Genomic DNA, 16,490 nt, shown 5'->3' on the forward strand with positions numbered 1-16,490 from the left:
AGGGTGGGGTTCTCATCACCCCTGCTGGGGTCAGCTGTAGACATCTTGGGCTGGCCAGAAGGGGAGCAGGCCACTTTTTCTCTAAGGAGATGCCGGCTATGGGGGCGAGCTTGAGTAGGACCCCCAGAGCAGTGGCTCCCCTGTTGGGGGACCTGCCTTCCCATGCATACAGGGAAGCAGGGAACAGCACTCTTGTCTCTGCCCCTTTCCTCCTTCCTGGATACAGACTCCTGTCCACCATGGCATGTGGCCACCCCACTGGGAACCCCACCCCCTTTCCCAGTGCCTTATCTGGATAACGTGATGGCCTCCCCAGAGTGAAAGGTCAAGGCCGAGGAACATCAGGGATTGGAGGCCTGGGGGGACCCTGGCTTCTGTTTAGGGGGGTGATGGAGGCTCTGGTACGGTCTGTCACATCTCCCCCCGCCCCCCCCATTTTAGCCTGATTTCTCTCAGTTTCTTCATCTCTCCCTCCTGGCCCTAGGCAACTGCTGATCCTGTCCCCATTCCTCAGCCTCCCCCAAAGCTGCTGGCTGGGCCAGAGCTTCTGATGACTGGGGTGACCTAGGGCGGGCCTCCCTGGGCATTCTCCCCTCATCCCTTACTGAAGGCTTTGGGTCACAGCTCTAAGAGGAGACTGGGCCCAGAAGCTTTTTGTCCAAGGTGGCTGCACCCTGAGTCCAGATCTGAGGCTGGAAGGGCCAGGTCAGGAGGGCATTGTGAACTGGGGCCCTGCTTTGGGTTAGGCTCGAGGGCACATTCATCACCCCCCATCTCCCCAAGGACTGAGGTGGGGGGTTCAGGACTGTTACAGATTCCTTAATGCAACAGTGTTCAGGCCCCCAGCTCCCAGGGAAGGGGTCAATGGGGGCATTAGGTCAAAATTCTCGGTCCAGTGCTTTCCTCTGGCCGGGGCATCTGCTCGTGGAGGCCTAGGGTTGGTCCCATTTCCCTTTCTGCATCTCCTGAGGCCTGTTGCTCATGCGGTACCAGAAGAGCCTTAAGATGAGACGGGGCAGGGGTGTGCTGGCTGCAAGGCCCCTTGTCAGCCCTGCCCGAGCCCAAATGCTCGGCCCTGCATCTCCCTCAGATGTTTCCTTCTGCTCACACAGACTGATCCGGAGGGGGATGTTGCCGTCTCCCCCAAACCCATCTGCCCCATTCTGGGGTTGGAAGCAGGGAGTTCCAAGTGATGGCTCCTCACAGCAGCTATGGCGTGTCAGGCTTGGTGCGTGTGTGCGTGTGTGCGTGTGTGCGTGTGTGTGTGTGTGTGTATACATATACATACATATCTGTGTGTCTCTATGTTAGGGATAGGTCCTTCCCTAGGACCCTGGGGGTGGGCAGAACGGGTCAGGGACATTAAGGGCTCCTCAAGGCTCAGGGCCTCTCTCCTGCCCCACCCCAAGGACACCTCCCGGGGCTGCTGCAGCTCACAGGGGGCGGAGGGCCTCCTGGCTGCCTGCTTGGGGGTGGGGGATGTTTTCAGTTTGGGGGGGGGGGTTATGTTTTTCCTCGTGATGCAGGGGAGGGGACTGGAGGCCAGGGATGGCAAAGGCTTTGTGTGGGGATGTTTTTGTGTTTGTTTCTGTAAATCATTTTAGCTACTTTCTTTCTCTTTGAATTTATACGGTACCAACAATTAAAAAAAAAATTCTGACAAATTGAGTCTCGTTTGGTCTCGGCCCAGGTAGGGCCCCCTGCCGGCTGACTTTTCTTGAACCCGAGGCCCAAATTGGGAAGGCTTTGCTTGAGCCGATCTCTGTGGGAGCAGCTGCTTCCAGGATGTGGCTGAGGAGGAGACTGCGGGCACCGAGCCCTGCCCACTCCACGTGGCCACGCTTTAGGATGTATTTGGTCAGCAAGTCTGCCAGCGCCTGCGCCAGGGTTAGGGAGTGGGGGAGCTGCTGGTCCTTGGCTGTCTGAGGTCAGCCAGCAGAGACGAGTGCCTGAGTTCAGAGGGTCCTGGAGAGGAAGGTGGCCACTGACCAGTGGAGTCGACAGAGCCTCGTGTGAGACGTGATGCCCGAGTAGGGTTTGAAGACTGGTGCAGAATAGTCCCAGAGAGCAAAGACATTGCAGGCATAGGAGGGGCACGGTCCAAGCCGCAGAGGCAAGAAAGGCCAGTTTGGCCTGGGCTGGAGTGTGGTGCACAGCCTCCAATGCCAGGCTGAGGAGTTGGCACTACAGTCATCGGAAGCTCTGGCCCAGCCCGCAGCTTTGGGGGAGGCAGGAGCATGGAGACCTAGCTGTCTGACAGCCCTCCAGGGACAGGTGGGGGAAGGAGGTCAGGGTTACAGTTCTGAAGGGACCTCGAAGGATGTCTTGGGGCCTTTCTGTCACCCTGTACAACATCCTTGGCAGTCTTTATTTCGAGGAATCTGGCGAGGGGGCAGGGAACCTGCTGCCTCCCCTGACGGTGCAGTAGTCTTCTATGGATAGGAAGTTTTTCCTGACTTCAGGCCTCAGTTTGCCTCTCCAGGGCCGAGGGACTGCCCCTCCCTGCCACCTTTGTATTCTCGGTGCTCAGCACAGTGCTCTCAGCACATAGGAGGTAATACTAATAAGAGCCGTGTGTATATAGCACCTACTAGTGCTAGGCACTGGAAAGTGCTTTTGATAACTACTTGATCCTCACAGCAATCCTGCTCCCATTTTATCATTGAAGAAACTTGAGGCAAGTAAGTGACTTGCCTAGGATCATACAGCTAGCAAGTGTCAAGTGTCTGAGACCCTGAATTTGAACGGGGTTCTCCCTGACTCCAAGTCCAGCCCTCTGTACACTGCCCACCTAGCCGTCTTAATAACACTTCAAGGATTCCTGCCCAGATGTTAAAGCCGTTAGGCTCAGTGCAGCTGAGATCAATCCCCTTTACTTTCTTTGGTTCCATAACAGATTGACTTTCCATTCCACTCAAACACCTGAATCTTTTTCAGACGAATTGCTGTCTTGTTACTGCCTCCCCCATCCTACACTTGGGAAGTTGGCTTTTTGAACCAGTGTGTGACTTTACGTTGGTCTCTATTGAATTTCACCGGATTTGATTTTGGCCAACATTCTAGCCTGTCAAGATCTCTTTGGACCTTGACTGCTATTGTCTGGAGTGTTTGCTTTCCCACCGCAGCAGACAGAAGCATTCTACTCAGACCTTTATCCAAATCACTGATAGGCACATTATAAGGCTGTTCCTCAGCAAGAGGCCAAACCCAGATTCCTGGGGCACTCCACTAGACGTGAGGTGGTTGGGTAGCCCGTGAACACTGGATTTCAACCTCATCAGGTTCGTTCTAATCTTTCCCCATCTGAAACTCCTTTCCAAGAGAAAACAGGCCCACGATGGGAGTAAATGAGCGGAGCCCTCTCACTGCAGACCATTCAGTCCGAATGGAGATCTGGTCCTGGACACTCTTTGGAGCTCACCTGCCTGGCTCCCCAGCAGGTCCTTGGGCCCCGGGACCACTCTGACCTAGAGCTCTGGAGTGGGAGTTTGAGGATCTGAGCTGAATCCCAGCTGTGTGACCCTGGGCAAGTCACAGCTTAGAGAAGTTGTCTCAGTTCTTGCAAAAATGAGGGTGTTGGAGCAGATGGGTCACCTAAGGCCATTTCCAGATCCAAGTCCTACAACTTTAGGGGAAGGGGAAAGACGCTTGGGATAATCCCAGACCAATAGGGACTGAGCACTTGTTCTGTATTCATCTGGTGGAGATGAAGACCTGACTAGGCACACTTCCCATCTTGGCCTGTTTCCTCTCCAGTACAAGGAATTTCCTAATATTTGCTCAGTCTACCTCACAAGGGCCCTGTACACCTTAGATCGGCAGGCCCTGTTCCTGTTGGTATTTCAGTCTGCGGGTGGCATTTCTGTTGGTACCAGCCATGGCTTGTTAGGAGGAGAGAGCCCTTGGGAAGGAGACGGGGGTGGAGATGTTTGCAGAGACTTTCAAGTAGGGCTCTCGTGCCCCCTCCTACTTCCAGCCCTTCCTGACCCCCCCCAACCCCAAGCTGGGAGCACCCTCACTCTCCCGAAAACACTCCCACTGTGTGGTAGTTACTGATGGATCTATCAGTCAGCAAACATTTATTAAGCCCCTACTGTGTGCCAAGCACCATGCTAAGTGCTGGGAAGACATTAACTGGTCTGTGCCCTCAAATAGCTTTCTTTCTGTGGAGGGAGATACTTGCGTATTTTAAGCATATGTAGACTAGCTACAAAATAAAACAAGGAAGTGAGAGAGGTAGGGATTGTACCAGCAGTTGGAGGGTCAGGGAACCTTTCCAGGTCCAGTCTGGAAGGAAGAGAAGAAATCTGTGCCGCAGGGGGGAGGAAGGGGCAAATGCCAGAAACCTAGGAGAAAGAATGAAAGGGCATGGGAGGTGCCAGTGGGCCTGGAGAGATCTGGGAAGGGCAGGGATGAGGAACGATGCCGGCAAGATAGACCGGGGCCAGGTGGTGAAGTACTTTAAACAGGGGCAGTTGAATTTGCTCCTAGCAGCAGTAGGGAGCCCCTGGAGTTTATTTGGTAAGAGTGATGCAGTCAGATCTGTACATATGGAAGGCCACTTGGGCAGCTCCCCAGAAGACGATCAGAATGGGGAGAGAGGCGGCCAGAAGACCCAATGAGCCAATGGACTAGTCAGTGTTTGCAGGGATGAGGACCTGAACTAAAGGGGTGTGGGTATGCATTTCTCTGTATTTGCCCCATAAAAAAAACCAGCTCCTTGAGACAAAGGACAGGGGCAGCTAGGTGGCACAGTGGATAGAGCTCAGGCCTCAGTGTCGGGAGAACCCAAGTTCAAATCTGGCCTCAGACACTTGACACTTGCTAGCTGTGTGACCCTGGGCAAGTCACTTAACCCTGATTGCCTCACCAAAAAGCAATTAAAAAAAAAAGAGAGAGACAAGGGGCAGTATGCATTTTGTCTTCACATTCCCAGGGGGTCTACTGACCCTTCATTTTACAGGTTCAGGCTCAAAGAGGCTGCAGGGACACCAAAGGTCAAACTCTAAGTTGGAGTCAGAAGTGGAATGAGGACTCGGACATCTCCCTATCCCAAGTGCTTTACACTTTCCTGCACAATGGGATCCAGCTGAAGAAGATGTACTGCAAGTCAGGAAGACTGGAGTTCAAATCCTGCCTTGGATACTAGCTATGTGACTCTGGTCAAGTCACTTAACCTATCTGCTTCAGTTTCCTCATCTGTAAAATGAAGAAAATAACAGCACCTACCTCCCAGAATTGTTGGGAGGGTAGAATGAAATTTATGTTTGTAAAACGCTTAAAGAGCTATATAAATATGTAGTTGTTCAGTTGTGTCTGACTCTGTGACCCCATTTTTAGTTTTTCTTGGCAAAGATACTGGGGTTGCTAGATGGCACAGTGGCTAGAGTGCTGGGCTTAGGGTCAGGAAGATTCGTTTTCCCGAGTTCAAATCCAGCCTCAGACACTTACTAGCCGTATGACGCTGGGCAAGTCGCTTGATGCTGTTTGCCTCTGTTTCCTCATCTGTAAAATGAGCTGGAGAAGGAAATGGCAAACCACTCCAGTATCTTTGCCAAGAAAACCTCAAATAGGGTCATGATGAGTCGGGCACGACTGAAAAACGACCAAACAACAATCGCAAAAATGGCATTTTACAGATGAGAAAGCTGAGGCAAACAGGATGAAGTGACTTGACCAGGATCGGTCAGCTAGTAAGAGCCTGAGACTGGATTGAACTCACTCCGGACTCCAGGGCGGCGCTCCGTGCACTATGGCGCCACCTAGCTACCCTATTTAATACAAATAAACACTAAATAAAAATTCTAGCTGTTCTTAACTAGAGGTCCGGCCATTAGAAAAAACCAAACCGGGCAGGGCCGCAACTCAGTTACATTGTAACCAAGCAGCTAAGACTCCACCTGAAAACCCAGGTCCCCGCAGGCAAGCCGCCGCCGGCCTGAATCTGGAACGGCCAATCAGCACCGCGAGCTACGGAGGAGCCAATCATGGCCACGCCCTGCGGACCACGTGAGCACTAACTAGAGCAAGGCCCCTGCCTCCCGCTGTGACCAATTAGAGTGGGGGCGGGGCGGATTGCATTGGGCCCAATGGCCCCGCTTCCCGGGAATTTTCAAGGGGGCTCGCTAGAAGGTAGGAAGAGAGAGACCCGTCCCCACACCCATTAAAAAGGCCCAGACCAAAGCGCCGCCCCATCCCGCAGCTCTGTGGCTCCGTGCGTGGCGAGGATGTCGGTGAGCCCCGCTGCTGGGAGGAGCTGCGCCTCTCCTTCCCCTCCCCCCCACCCCGGCGCGTCTCCTCTCTCCCAGGCAGTGCTGACCCGGGGGCTTCCCTCTCCTTGCAGGGCCCCGTCAAATCAGCGCCCCTAGAAAAGCCTGTCGCCGCTGCCACCCCAGGGACGGCGCCTGCTGGTAGGAGCCCCAGGCCGACAGCTCGCGGACGGGCCGGCCGTCTTAGTAGTGAGCCACATGGCCATCATCGCCGCCTTCCTCTGCAGGCCGTTCGGAGAGGGCCGCGCAGCCGTGGCCGCCCCCCGGGCTCGCCGAGGCACTGACCACGCTGGGGCTGGATGGGGAGCGGGAGTACGCGGGAGATATCTTCGTCAGTGTCATGGTGAGGCGGGAGGGAAGTGGGCGCTGATTGGACCTAACGGCCTGTCCCGATTGGCTAGAACTCGATCCAGTTGTCAGCGGGATGGCTCACTACCGTCCCTGGCTCCCCCCCCCCCTTAAGTCTGCAGGTGAAAACAGGCTTCTTTGCCTTTATTGTTTTCCAGCAGCCGGGTTCGAAGCTTCTAATTCGATGGAGCTGGTGTCTCTGCCCACTTATTGACTCCTCCCAGAGGCGTCAGTGTTTGGTCCCAACGCTTGAAACATTTTTTTTTTTTTTAGTAAATTAGCATTTATTAAGCGCCTACTGTGTGCCAGGCACCGTGCTAAGCGCCGGAGAAAGGCAAAAGACAGTCCCCGCTCCCAAGGAGCTCAGTCCGATAGAGGAGACAGCATGCAAATCACTGTGTACAAACAAGATATTTTCGCCTCTTACTTTCTCTGGTTCACCCCTGTGCTTAAGCTTCCACTCGGGGAGTGGACTCCGGGCCGAATTCTCCCTACTGCCCCCACTCCAGGCAGGCCAGGCGCTCCCCAAGACAGACTTGCCTCGTGCGGTGACGGCAGAGATGCGTGCCCTTGTGGTAGACTGGCTGGTGCAGGTGCACGTATGTAGCGGGGAGCGGGGCCTGGGCGGGGGGGTCCCCGGGTCAGGCCCCGCCCCTACGGCCGGCCTCAGGCCTTGCCCTTCCCCTCCCCAGGAATACCTGGGCCTGGCTGGGGACACGCTCTATCTGGCCGTGCACCTGCTGGATTCGTACTTGCGCGTGGCACCCGTGCGGCTGCGCCACCTGCAGCTGCTGGGGGTCGCCTGCCTCTTCGTGGCGTGCAAGGTGGAGGAAAGTACCCGCCCCGAGGTAGGGCCGGGCCGCGAGGGGAGGGGCGGAAGGGAAGGAGGGAGGGAGTGGGGAGGGCTGGCGGTCCCTGGGGCGGGACTGGCTGGCCTGCACCCACCTGTTCCCATCTCCCTGCCCCCTCCCGCTCGGTTTCCCTAACCCCCGCCCCAGCCAGCCTCCCTGTGCCTCCTGGGCGCCGGCTCCTTCTCCCCGGCCCAGCTGCTCCGCGCTGAACGGCGCCTCCTCAGACGCCTGAACTTCCAGCTGTACTACCCGGGTCCCCTTCTCTGCCTGGGCCTGCTGGCCGCCCTGGCCCGGAGCCGGCCGCGGGTGAGCGGGACGGGACTAACGAAGAGAGGCTGGGCGGGCCGGAGCGCGGGGAGCCGGAGTCTCCCCCTGAGTCCCAGCCCTCTCTCAGGTTGTGCTCTTGGCCACCTACTTCTTGGAGCTCTCTGTCCTGGAGGCCGAGGCCGCGGGCTGGGAGCCAGGCCGTCGGGCTGCTGCAGCCCTAGCCCTGGCCCAGCGCGTGCTCCCGCACGAAGCCGGAGAGGCCCCCGAACCGGGTCTCTACAGGTACTGCTCCTTGCCCCAGCTCCACTAGAACGTACTTAGAGGTCCTTAGAGATGGAAGAGCGCTTAGAGATCCTCCCTGGGCAGAAGGGGAAAGTGGGGTTTCCCCCGATGGGAAGGAGCCACGGCAGGGCGCTGTCGTCCCAGGCCGTCGGGGATGGGCCCCCTCCACCCTAGCCTCGCTCACATCTCTCCTTTCCCTGGTCCTTGCCCTCCCCTTGCAGCAAGGCGGAGCTGGGCCCCATCGAGCCGTGCATGGCCCGAGCGGCGCTGCGGGGCCCCGCCCCTGGTCGGGCCGCTGTCTTTCTCAAGTACGCGCGACCCCAGAGGCAGTGCATTAGCCTCACCGCCGCCCGCCTGCTCTCCAGGACCTGCCCTGCGCCTCCCTGAGCTGGAGGGGGAAGGGGGGGGGAGAACAAGGAGAGGGTCTTGTTTAAAAAAAAAAAAAGTTATACGTCTTTGTATCTGCACTTCTAATAAAAACGTTGTTTTTAAATTCTGGCCTTTTCCTAATTTTCTCTTCTCCTTATTCAAATGCTTTCTCCTCCCCTCCCCCTTCTCTGGCCATAATTCTCCTCGACCTTAGCTCCCCCCAGCAAGAGAAAACTCGAGGAATGGACGTGACCACGTATCTGTCTGGGGCCAAGGGGAGCGGAGTGGTAGCGTCCCAACACTAGAGCTCCGTTACAGGGACGCTTGGGGCCTGGGAACAGGCCCAAAGGACAAAGGGCCTGGCTGAAAATCTACTGCTCGGTTCCGTGTTCCAATATCCGAGTTCCAGAACGGGGTTGCTGGGATTGCCGCTCGTGGGGGGGGGGGGGGGGAGGGGGGGGAGGAAAGCGAGAAAATCGGGATTTGGGTCTTAATTCGGAGTGGTGCATTTGAGGGAGAGGGGGGCGTTGAGAAAAGATTCCCCAGCCCCGCAGGAGTGGCCGGAGCCCGTGACGGCGGCGTCTAGGGTGGGGATGGGCTCCCCACGGTTGGTGATGCGGCGGCTGTAGTGCCGCGAATTTCCCACAATGCACTGCGGTGCGCTGTCCCCGGTGCTGATGCTGAGTGCAGCCCCTGAGCCACCGCCTCGTCCGCCGCCCTCCCGTTCCCCACCAGGCCCGGGCCCCCGCCATGGCCCGGGCCCGGAGGCCTCGGGAGGCCCAGGCGGGGGAGCCCTGGAAAGCAGCCTCCGAGCCGCCGTGGCGTTCAAGGCCGAGGGCCAACGCTGTTACCGAGAGAAGAAGTTCCGCGAGGCTATTGGCAAGTACCACCGGGCGTTGCTGCAGCTGAAAGCGGCACAGGGAGCCCGCCAGCCCGGCCCGGGCCCCGGCTCCGCGCCCCCGCGGCTCAGTGAGGAGCAGCGGCGCCTCATGGAGAGCACAGAGGTGGAGTGCTATGACAGCCTCACTGGTATGGCTGGGGCCTGGGGGAAGGGACAGGAGGGCCCCCGAGACTGGGGAGGCTTCGGGGACCACAGGCGCGGAGGGTGGGGCGACCAAGGAGCAGAGGCCAGGGGCGCCTGACCCTGGGGTCTCTGGAGTCAGGGAAGTCCAAAGTGGGGGGGCGCAGGAGACATCCGGTGGGGAGGGAGCCCTCTGGGCTTCCCCAGGGCTAGAAGTCCGCCCCGCTCCCCACCCCTACCCCTCGACTGCTCTCAACCCTGCCTGCTTCGCCCGAGTTATCCCCGCTCAGTGCAGCGTGGTGGGCAGGGAGTGAGGAGACAGCACCGGGAGGAGGCGGGAGGGGACCCGAGCGAAACCCCAGCCACCCACCTCGAGGGACCTGGCTAAGGCCGTCCAGTCTGGGTGGACAGGCTGGACTTTTCTCTCCAGCTCCCTCTAGCGTCAACGCGAATTGGTTCTAGTGTCACGTGGCAGTTGTTTGACTCCCTCAAGTTTCGGAGCCCTCGGCCCCTTTTACGCTTTGACATCCCTAGAGCCTGCTCTGATTGTCTCTAATCTCATTCAGGCCCATTTGCCCTGTGCCCGCGTGGCTCCCTTTAGCGGCTGCCTGAGTTAATGTCCTAAAGATCCCATTCCGCCCCGCTCGGGCCCCCTCTTCCTGTCCACACCCCTTTATTCTCGGCTTCCCTCTAGTCTTCTCACCAGCGCTCTGTAAATGGGATTCCCAAGCACCATATGCCCCGGGCTGCGTATTCCGATGGGTGTATTTCTGATTTAGAGGGGTTAATGGGGAGGGACTGGGCTCGAGGCCGAGCCGCGGGCCACTCTGACCGTCCCGCCTCAGCGTGTCTGCTGCAGTCGGAGTTGGTGAACTACGAGAGGGTGCGGGAATACTGCTTCAAGGTGCTGGAGAAGCAGCAGGACAACTTCAAGGCCACTTACCGGGCGGGCATCGCCTTCTACCATCTGGGCGACTACAGCCGCGCCCTGCGCTACCTACAGGAGGCCCGGAGCCGGGAACCCACAGGTGAGAGCCGCCAATGAAAGACTGGGATGGGGAGAGCAAGGGACTGGGAGTCTGGAAGACTCGGGTTCGAATCGCACCTCCAACCCCTGCCGGTGGTCTGGCCCTGACCCAGTCACTCACCTTCTCTGAGCCTCAGTTTCATTATCTGTGAAATGGGATCATAATAGCATGGACAGGATTGTCACGAGGAGATGAGGCTCAAAGGAGATGTAAGGAAAGGGCTTTTGTAGACCTTAAAGCTCCACATAAGCGTGAGCTGCTGTTATATTATTCTGGCTAGTGAGAATCAGGAGGTGGGGGAGGGAGGGAGAAGAGGAAGAGGAGAAGGCAAAGAAACCTCCCCCACCCAACAAGTACCCAATTAGATATAAAGGGGATAGCATCCCCCTCCCAGACAGACACCTTTCCCAAGGCACAGACCCCCACCCATACTGAGGGGAACCCACACACACCCAGAGGCAGATGCTTTCTATGCGCACCGAGACTTGAACATACGGACACCCACACACACGGAGAGAGGGAGAGAGAGAAGGGGGGGGGTAGATCTCACCCCACACCCAGATCTAGACGCCTTCCCACATAAACTCAGGCAGTCACAGAGCCTGGCTAAATACAGAAGCACAGAGACAGTCACGTGTGGAGATGCCGCCCATCTACCCAGAACCAGACTCAGGTCGTTCCCCAGTACCTCCCCACAAAAGTGCACTCACCTAGGCATGGAGACGCTGCCCCACCCCCGCCTCCCACACACACAAAGGCAGCCACAGTTTCTACTCAAAGACCTAACCCTTCCGCCCGCTCCCACACACCAAGATTCCCACATCTCCCATCCCCCACCCCCGCCCCCTGGCCAGAGAGCCACGACGGCCACGCACCTTGGCTGACCCCGCCTGCCGGCCGGCCCCCCAGCGTGCCCTTCCCGTACGCAGACACCAACGTCCTTCGCTACATCCAGCTGACCCAGCTGCGGATGAGCCGCTGCAGCCGAGAGCGAGAAGGTGGGAGCAGCGAGGGGCCCGCCCGAGCTCGAGATGTGATTGGCTGATCCACTGGCCTCACTCCTGGGGTCCCCCTCCCCTGGCCCGTGTCGCGTGCTTTGTGTGAGACTTGGGAGTCCAGCCCTGGGAGGAGCAGGGGGAAAGGGTGGGGAGGTTCTTGCACACTGATGCCAACTTCTGGTTTTGCCCCTGCCTTGTTGGAGGCTTCTCTTTATTTTTGACTACGATGAGGGTGATCGCCCCTGGCTGGACCCACCGCAGGGGGCTGTTGTGTAGGGTCCCAAGATAATAAATGTGAAAAAGTTAACGGTGAACCAAAAGCGTGAGGTGATGGTGGTGTTATCTGGGTGGCCAGGGCGGGTCCTCCACACTTGGGTATTAGGGTCGATCGGCCCCTCCCCCCTCCCACTGGTGGGAAAGATTTGGCAATGACAGGCCGCCTCCCTCTCAGACCCAAGTCCCATCAGCAGACAGCAGAGTACAAGACAAGGAACTTATATTAGCCAGACTTTCCCCTCCCACCCCCCTTCCCCAATAAATAACATAGCATCAGTCCCTGTAGGGGCCTCTCTCTGCCCCATGGGGGCAGCACCCTCAGGCCAGGGCTGTACATTCAGTGGGAGACATCAGCCTCAGGGTCAGAGAAGGTGGGCACGACCCCACATAGGGGTACTGTGCTGTCCTGGCTCTGTCCTTCTGTGTCCATGTCAAGCAGGCTAGGCTGGGGCCCCGGGGTGCCTGGTGTCCCGGGTGCAGGAGGGGAGGAGCCGCTGAATGTTCTATTGAAGGAGACCAGCTTCCAAGGGTCAAGCCGAGGCCGGCTGGCAGCTGGCCTTGGCCGAGGGGCAAAGGTCAGAGTGGTGGGCCGGCCTGGTGGCTCTGGAGGAGGCCTTCGTCGAGGGGGAAACAATGTCTGGGGGTCAGGCAGGCGGGGAAAGTCCAGGGGGTCCCTGGGGACTGAAAGAAGAGAAAATTGGTCCGGGAGGGGTTTTAGTGGCCCAGGCCTAAAGCTGTTGGCCCAAGGCAGACCTTCCCAACCCAGCCTCTCTGCCCCCTTCTCCAGTAGCGGGGCTGGGGCCAGCCCAATGCAGGCCACTTCCCACCCTGGCCAGGGTTGTACAGTCAGGTCCTGGAGACAGGAAAAACAGAACTAAAAGCCTGGGTTGGATTCTAGGCCTGGGCCTGGCTCTCCCTACTCAGTCTGTGACCTTAGGCCTATCCCATCCCCTCTCTGGACCTCAGCTTCTTCTGTGAAATAAAGGAATTGCACCCAGGGGGCCCTGCCAGTCTCAGTTTGAACTGGTTTCCTATTTCTGGATATTTCCATGCCCAATCTGCCGTCATCCAGGATCTCTGTATTGGCCTGGGCCAAAGCAGCGAGGGGAAGGGGATGAGGGCTCAGACAGGAGCCCTACCCACTGTGCTCTCCGAGGTTGGGGGAGGGACTCCCTCAGGCCTGGGGACCTGGTACCGGGCCCAGACAATCCCATCTTGTTATGCCCAAGGCAAGCTCAGACAATGGACAGTGAGGGATAAGAAGGGAGTTTCTGTGTCAGGGCGAAGGGCAGAGGAGCAGACCAAGGTCCCTGGCCTGAGCCTGAGGCCCCCAACATCCACTTGCTGAGTCATGGCTCCCCCCACGCCAGGGGCTGCCCACTCCCCAAGATCCTCCTCCCCACAGAAGCTCGGCTGGGCTTCTGTCCCATCCGACTGCGAGCAAGAGTTCTTTTGCTAATATCCTCCATGAGGAGCCGCCCACTGTCCCCTCCAGCACCTAGAAGCCTTTTTACAAAGCGGCCCTTTCCACCTGGACAAGCTCTTCCCTTTCTGGTGGCACAGCCAGGGTGCTTTGCTGCTTGTGGAACCCTGGGCCTCGGTTTCCTCCTCTGACCCCCCCAGCTCCCATGCAAGCTGGCCTGGCCCCTGACCCTCACCCTCTGGTCCTGGTCGGTGGCTCTGCACCAGCTGCCTCAGGGCCCCATCTGACGGGGTCCGGCGATGCCCTCGGCTCACAGCCCGGGCAGCGGTGACATGGGTGGGGGTGAGCGACTGGCGGGGGTCCTTCTTGAAGCTCTCCACCTCCAGGTCCACCAGGGGATTGGTGGCAGGTGTGCTTGGGGGGGAGGTCCCTACGCCCATGGCCGGGGGCCCTTCGTCACTGTCTGAGCGAATCAGCGATCGGGTGGAGTTGCAGTCAGAAAGGGAGGACAGGGAGAGGATGGTGGCTGAAGGCACCAGGCCAGGGGCAGGGGGCGGGGGGGCCTCTTCCCCTGCCCCTCTCCCGTGGCAGCGGGCCCTCCGTCCAGGTGGGCTGGGTCCCCGGGGGAAACGAGCATTCCGGGGGAAAAGTCCATCCCTCCACCAGTGAGACTCGTCATCTCCATCAGAGGCTTGGGCCTCTGCCACGTCACTGCCCAAGGCCACGGCCCCCAGGATGGTGGCGCACCTCAGCAGTGCCAGCTCACTCCGCTTCCGGGGGGCCCCACCCCGTCCTGGAGGGGCTGTTGCAGGGTGAGGTGACTCCCAGGGGCTGGCGGGGGCCTCGGCAGGCAGAGGTAAGGTGAGGTAGGATGGGGGAGTGTAGGGGGAGGGGGGCACACTGGTCCCATCAGCTTCTGAAAACTCTTCTGTTGGGGGGGGAGCAGGAATAAAAGAGATGACGTAAGTTGGAGGCCCCTGCGTCACTGGGCTTCCTCCCATTCCCACCCCCAAGGCTCCTCCCTGCCTGCCCCCTGTCCCTCCCAGTCCCTCCCCACCTTGCCCTTGCCCTGGCCCTCACCCATCTCTGTGAGGCTGGAGAAGCCTGGGGCCATGGGCATATGTTTGGGAGACTTGCCCAGGTTCGGGGCACTGGAGGACCACTGCTTGCTACCCTCCCCTAGGGCCTTCAGCCTGCAGGGGCAGAAATCAGAAAGCTGAGGAAGCTGGCCTGGGAAAAAGAGCTTTGTGACTCCCAGCCCCTCCCACCCAGAGTGGCAGCTGGGCTCTCCTGCTGGCTGTGCCCCAAGCCCGTATGACCTTGGACAAGTCACTGCCCACTTTGTGCAATGAGTTGGGACCTTGGGGGTCTCTCGTAGCGTCGGCGGTCTGAGAGTCTATGAAATGTCACCCCTAGGTCTGACAGGATAGAGGGAATGGAAGAACTGGGGTACGACGGATAAAACACAGTGTTAGGAGTCAAGAGGCCTCAGTTCAAACCCCAGGGGTGCCTCATCCGAGGCCCACGGGGCCACTCTCTGGAAATTGGAGGGCCAGACTAAGTGACCTCTCCCCAAGACCCTCTGAGCGTCCCCTCCTCCGCACCCCCTGCCCCTCTGGTCTGGCCTCACCTCTCTTCCCCGCCAAGCCGCTCTCTCTGCAGGGTGGAGCTGGGACCCCATGTCCGGCCCTTCTTCTTCCCGGCGACGAGTTCTTCCTTCTTCAGGGCCCCACTGCGGCCGCTGGTGTTCTCCATAGGTGTCACTGGGCCGGTGAAGCCCCACCCCCCAATCCCCAAGAGGAAAGTGAGCAGGGCGGGCAGAGGAGCAACCAGGCCCTAGAGGCTGGATTTGCCCCTTCGATGGCACTGTCTCTTTCCCTTCCCCCCCCCCCCCACCGAGTGCAGAAGCACTGTGTGGATGGCACTCACAGCGGATGGCCCGGAGCCGAGGAATGATGCTGGGGCTGGCGGGGGGGCTGACTCCTTCAGGTCCCAGCCCTTTCCGCTTGTCCAAAGTCGTTGGAGAGGCTTGGACGGTGATCTTGTGCTCAAAGCCTGGGACGGGGGAAGGCTTTAGTACCATCTCCCTGGCCCACAGCCCCAGCCGGCTGCCCCAGCTCCAAGTCACTCCACGTCACAGGCTCTGAGTTGTAAGAGCCCTCAGCTGCCCATTAGTCTGACCCATAGCCCCAGACGATTCCACGTTACCACGTACGGGACAAACAGGGCTGCAGACTGCCAGCGGGGGTGCAGGGGACTACTCACACAGTGGCCTAGTCCATGAGGGGACAGCTGTTGTGCTTAGGATGCTCTTGGACATCAAGCCTACACAGCTACGGCCCAGTCAGGACGCACAGTGAATTCCCTCAACATCTACACTATCCACATTCCCGCTGCATCTTTCCATTGGGCTATAAACGATGACCGTATTTTACAGAATGATAACTTCGTGCAGTGAGAATCTGAACGCACTCGACGCTTTACCGGTGTCATCATTCTCAGTAATGGCCTTAGCGCTGTCTACCCCTAACCCACTTCCACCCGGCCTCCTGGCTCTGCCCTCTGGGCAGGACAAACAAGCCTGATCCCTCCTTTCTAGGACAACCCTTCAGACTGCGTGAAGACGCCCGTAGGGTTGCACCCTTGCCACATCTTTCCAGGCTAAACCTCGACTGCCTATGGAGAGGGAAAGAGGGTCTGCAGGCCTTCCCTTGGGTCACCACTGAAAGGGGGAGGTCATGGGTGACCCAGGAAGATCTTTGATGGGGGGGGGCTAGGATGGTGATCCCAAGGATCCAGGGTGGGGGGTCACAATGCCTGGGACCCAGTTCCAGCTAGGCCCAGGGCTCCTAGAGTGAACTTGGGGAGTCAGGGCCTGCTCTTCAGGGCTGTCTCAGGATCAGAAAAATGAGGGGCCTAGACACAAGGGGCTCTACCATCCCCAGCTCTCACGTTGCATGTTCTAAGGCAGAGGATTCAAACACAGAGAGAGCCAAAGGGCCCCAGAACCAGATCAAAGTGGAATTGGGAAATATTTAACAAAATAAATAAAAATATGATAGAACATAGATAATCTTAACATGTTGTGTTCTAAGTTAATGTGTGGACTGCAGGGATCCCTAGGTATGGTTTACTACGTTGAGTTTGACAGGCAGGTCAAAGATCCCTCCCAGCCCTGACATTCCCTGTTCTAAGAGACTTCCCAGCTCTGACCTTCTCTGTTCTAAGGCCCCTCCCAGCCCTGACATCCCCTGTTCTAGGGCCCCTCCCGGCCCTGACATCCCCTGTTCTAGGGCCCCTCCCGGCCCTGACATCCCCTGTTCTAGGGCCCCTCCCGGCCCTGACATCCCCTGTTCTA

The 16,490-nt window shown here is 58.5% G+C and overlaps 3 protein-coding genes across 3 annotated transcripts in view; 2 read left to right on the top strand and 1 right to left on the bottom strand.

Moving 5' to 3' along the window:
• The first annotated feature begins 6,227 nt into the window (after nt 1–6,227).
• Nucleotides 6,228–8,478, top strand: CNTD2 (cyclin N-terminal domain containing 2). The gene is given in 8 exon segments (XM_027855567.1): nt 6,228–6,246; nt 6,249–6,410; nt 6,497–6,612; nt 7,127–7,216; nt 7,310–7,465; nt 7,616–7,774; nt 7,863–8,017; nt 8,239–8,478. Coding segments are annotated over 8 exon segments (1,023 nt in total). The 3' UTR covers nt 8,405–8,478.
• A 555-nt stretch (nt 8,479–9,033) lies between these two features.
• TTC9B (tetratricopeptide repeat domain 9B) lies at nt 9,034–11,480 on the top strand. Its single transcript, XM_027855443.1, has 3 exons — nt 9,034–9,415; nt 10,253–10,435; nt 11,365–11,480. The coding sequence occupies exons 1-3, from the start codon at nt 9,034–9,036 to the stop codon at nt 11,478–11,480; spliced, it is 681 nt and encodes a 226-aa protein (XP_027711244.1).
• Nucleotides 11,481–11,962: 482 nt separating this feature from the next.
• MAP3K10 (mitogen-activated protein kinase kinase kinase 10) overlaps nt 11,963–16,490 on the bottom strand; it is a 13,467-nt gene continuing 8,939 nt past the window's right edge. Inside the window, exons 6-10 of the mRNA XM_027855442.1 lie at nt 15,062–15,187; nt 14,763–14,895; nt 14,213–14,325; nt 13,368–14,060; nt 11,963–12,390 (exon numbers count right to left, since the gene is read on the bottom strand). Of these exons, the coding sequence (XP_027711243.1) occupies nt 12,047–12,390; nt 13,368–14,060; nt 14,213–14,325; nt 14,763–14,895; nt 15,062–15,187 (1,409 nt within the window). The 3' untranslated portion in view covers nt 11,963–12,046. The remainder of the gene's footprint in view (nt 12,391–13,367; nt 14,061–14,212; nt 14,326–14,762; nt 14,896–15,061; nt 15,188–16,490) is intronic.

This window comes from Vombatus ursinus, unplaced genomic scaffold (assembly GCF_900497805.2).
Source record: "Vombatus ursinus unplaced genomic scaffold, bare-nosed wombat genome assembly UNPS02010822.1, whole genome shotgun sequence".
Classification (NCBI taxonomy): domain Eukaryota; kingdom Metazoa; phylum Chordata; class Mammalia; order Diprotodontia; family Vombatidae; genus Vombatus; species Vombatus ursinus.